The sequence below is a fragment of the Cyprinodon variegatus genome, unplaced genomic scaffold (genome assembly GCF_000732505.1).
Source record: "Cyprinodon variegatus isolate N-32 unplaced genomic scaffold, C_variegatus-1.0 Scaffold995, whole genome shotgun sequence".
In the NCBI taxonomy this organism is placed as follows: domain Eukaryota; kingdom Metazoa; phylum Chordata; class Actinopteri; order Cyprinodontiformes; family Cyprinodontidae; genus Cyprinodon; species Cyprinodon variegatus.
The window spans coordinates 1-3,956 of record NW_015151448.1 but is presented as its reverse complement, the minus strand read 5'-3'; the positions used below and the strand labels follow the sequence as shown (position 1 = coordinate 3,956).

At 40.6% G+C, this 3,956-nt stretch overlaps 1 protein-coding gene across 1 annotated transcript; it reads right to left on the bottom strand.

Moving 5' to 3' along the window:
* Positions 1–2,755: 2,755 nt before the first annotated feature.
* Positions 2,756–3,862, bottom strand: LOC107100643 (rho GTPase-activating protein 12-like). The gene is made up of 5 exons (XM_015399214.1): positions 3,610–3,862; positions 3,430–3,528; positions 3,243–3,345; positions 2,978–3,097; positions 2,756–2,892 (listed from the first exon to the last, which is right to left on the bottom strand). The coding sequence occupies exons 1-5, from the start codon at positions 3,736–3,738 to the stop codon at positions 2,765–2,767; spliced, it is 579 nt and encodes a 192-aa protein (XP_015254700.1). The 5' UTR covers positions 3,739–3,862; the 3' UTR covers positions 2,756–2,764.
* Between the last annotated feature and the right edge of the window lie 94 nt (positions 3,863–3,956).

The following is a 3,956-nucleotide window of genomic DNA, read 5'->3' as shown; positions in this document are numbered from 1 at the left end:
CCTTGTAGATCTACTCATGCATGAGTAGATCTACAAGGAAGTTAGGACTGTTATTCAGACATAACTCTGGATGAACCAGTGATCTAATTTTTCAGCCCATCTTGGGCTTCAGCAGTCTATAATGTTAGGCTAAGTTTAACCTGTGCTTTTATTATGAAGTGTCGAAAGTGAGACCATGACAGGTAAAGCAGGGAGGTTGCCAGGGGTGACAGCAGGTCTAAACTGAACAATCTGGGAGGCTGATGGACAACTTGATATTTTAAAACAATCATTCCAGCCACTAACGTAGGTAAACATGTACACTGTAATAAATAATAAAATAAAATGCCAGCGTAAAAATGTCATATTACGTATGTTATGCAAGTTTATGCTCTGAAACGGGCTTAGCATTAATGTCAGCTCTGATGGTGACGTCAGCGGTCAAAATTAATAGTCAGCTAGTTGAACCCCAGATCACCTAAAACTCAATCTTTAACAGCTCTGAAACAAAATGAGCACATATGATCTTTTTTATTATATTGATTTATTTTATTTTTTTAAAGTGACCCTTTTAACAGCAAAAACCTGCACTAACGAAGCACACACCATTCATCCTATCAGTTGAAGCTCCTCCTATTTGCTGATGCAGACCAGGGTGTAAACACTGTGCAGAGTGGTGAACTCCCAGCATCTGAAAGCACTTTTAGTCAATCTCACCCAAATGTTGAATAGTTTTGCTTCACAATCCTCCTGAGGGTGCATTTATCCTGATTGCTTGTACGTGTTTCTTTAACATATCTTTTCTTTATCGCTCTATTAATGTGATTTCACACTTAGCCCTGTGAACAGCCAGCGTCTTTAGCCGTGACCTTTTATGTCTTGCTTCATTTGTGCGAGGTGTGAATGGTCGTCGTTTGGACAACTGTCAAGTCTGCAGTTTTCCCAAAGATTGTGTAGCCTACAGAACTACGCTGAGAGACAGTTTACAGGCAGGTGTTTTGAGCAGATAAGAGTTTGAAACCAGGTGTCTTCACCTTTTCACAATATTCAAATTTCCTGAGATGCTGAATTTGGTGTTTTCATTAGTTGTCGGGAAAAAAAAACACTTGAAATTGTTAAAATGAGGAAGTTATGTCCCCTAACGGTTATGTCCTCACGGTTATTTTCCTGGGAGCAAGTTATTTACTACTCTTAACTCAAACTGGGTAAAGCCATATAAAAAAGGACTATAAAACAGGAGTAAAAAAATAACAGAGTTTATTCCAGATCAGGTCGTTACAGGACAGAGAAAATGCTTGGAGCTNAAAAATGGCCGCTCCCAGACTCGGTGATCCCAACGAAAAATATTATTTTTATTTTTTTACTGATTAATGCTAAATTCATTAAATCGCTGCGGACGTATTAGTTTTTAGGTATAGATAATGATCCATTGGTTATTCTTTGATGACTGAAATATAAAGTATGCCATTAAAGTGTAAAATGTGCAATTAAATAACTAATTATCCAAATAAATAATTAAAAATAAATTTAAAATGATCAATCAAATAATCTAATATTATTAAAATATTAATATACAATGTGTCTACAGACTGTGGCATTGTTATTTTTGAGGCTACAGGCAGGAATGTCTGGGAAACCTTAAAGGAAAATAGACTGGGAGCATCTTTTTGCTCTTAACTTTTCAGAAACAGCAAACATGAATTTGCACTGCAGAGCCGACTCACTGCGTTTATCAGTGCATTTTCTTCTAAGGAGTTCCAATCTACAGATTCAGTTCCCTCAAAAAACCACTAGGTGTCATACTAGAGCTGCAGAGTCCAGTTTTATATAAAAATAAGCATCAACTAAATAGATGTTTTCCAAAGTGGAGAATAAGAAACAGAGATAAGGAAATGTGGATGTATGCAGGCCAGCTTAATCTTTAGGTTTTAAAGCAGCTACTTCAAGGTTTAACTTCTAGATTTCGAATCATTCAATTCAGGACCAGCAGATTCCTAAACAGCTTTGTTGGAATAATTATGCATAAGATACTTAATGTTTGTTCTTATGATGTATAATGTGTGACATATTCCTGTTCCAGAGAGGTGTTGCACAAGCAGTATTGCTCAAGCTTAACGAAGCCAGGAGGTTCTTGGACCATTTGACCGCAAGACATTTAAAGACAAATTGACCTGTTCACTGAGGCTGCAAATTGAATTGTATTTCTTGTTTCCTATTCCTTTAGCACCACCTCAGCTTGTGTAACTAGGGACTCCCCTCTGACTTTAATAAATAGCGAGGAGAAAGCTGGAGACCGACAGAGTGGGGTGGAGATGTACCTGCACGGTCTTTTCCTACTCTCCTTGCGAGTAAAAAGAATTGACTCTGTGCCTTTATTTCCTTGTTCTCCAAAAAGCACTGAAAGTTGAAAACTGTAACTCATATAGTCTATGTTTAGATTTGATCACCATGTTTACTTTTTATCACTGCTGCACCGCTGTACTGAACGAAATTTCTTTTTGTATACACCCTGTGTGAACACAATGACAATAAAGTCTGTCTAAGTCTAAGATATAAAGCCTGTAAGAGAATAAAATAGTTTGGCAATTAAAGTCTTAAACACAACAGGATGGGTTGTTTTCTAATGGCTGTAGCGTTCAGCTAAAGTCAACAAGATCTCCTTATAGAAACTAAAGAGATAATCTTTCCTACACAGTTAGCTTACATCCTGCTTGGAATATATTCCAACTGATCGTAGAGATAGATGTTCCTCTCTAGATGTAGTCTAAACACATCAGGAGGAACTTCAGATGAATTCAATTGAGGTGTCTGTACCTGTGTTCTCCACGTGGTCGATGCACATCTTGACAAAGTTGGGCACGGACGTGTTCTCCCGCTGACACAGACTGCTCAGACTGCAGCCAAACACCTGGTCTGTGGACAGAAGGACACTAGCTTATAGCGGCATGGCGGAGGACTGCACGGCGTTACGACGTTCTGAGGATCCGTTCCGGCTCACCTTTGATGTATCCTTTGTCTCTGACTGCCTGATAGGTTGGACGCCTTATGAGGAACTTCTTGAGCTTCATCCTGGTCTTCTTCTGGTCCGAAGAGTCCATGCTCACAGAGTTCTTCATCACTAACGGCACACAGCAGGGCGGTAAGAGGAACAAGAGAGGTAATGATCAGCTTTTTTTCTGGACAATATGGCTGATTATGGAAAAACGGGCCAATTAAACTCATTTGTCTGGTGGGACGTAAGCTAACAGCTCAGATGGACTCACTTCTGTGTTTCTTGGAGTCCCGATGGTCCTTCTCTTTGTCCTGTTTCTCTGCCCCCGGAGACTCTGGCATGTCTTCCTCAATGGCTTCATCGGACTCCCAAGCCTGGACCACCAGAGACATTGGGTTTTACCAAAACGGGTGTCAGCTCGGGCTTAAACGTGGACTCGGATATAGAAAGGTACTCACATGAGTGTTGATGGTCTCGGTTAGGGCCCGGTACCAGTCATTGATGACGCTGTCGATCTCAGACTGGATCAGCAGCTCTGTGCCCTGACGGGTCTTCAGCTGAAAGGTGGAAAAACCATCTTCGGTCAAACGGCTAACAAACACAAACGATAAAAAAGCTGCTGCGCTTGCAATCGATACCTCGATGACGTGTTTCTTGCTGGACTTCTCCTTGGAAGCCCACTCCACCGAGGCGCCGCGCAGATCAACCGTGAACTCGGGCTTGGACTGATTACTGCCAAATTTCTGGAATGGACAGTTTAGGTACATTGAGAATGAAACCTAGATGTCATATTACAGAACATGCTGGCTTTTTTAATGATTTAGTCCAGTTAGAGACAAAGAAACAGGATTAGGGAAGCGTTTCAGTCCAACGTGGGATGCAGCTCCTCAGGATATTAAAGGAATAGTACACCCAAAACATGATTAGCCTTCATTTTCTACTCACCCCCATGCTGAACAACACTCTGGAGTACTTTTTTGATATC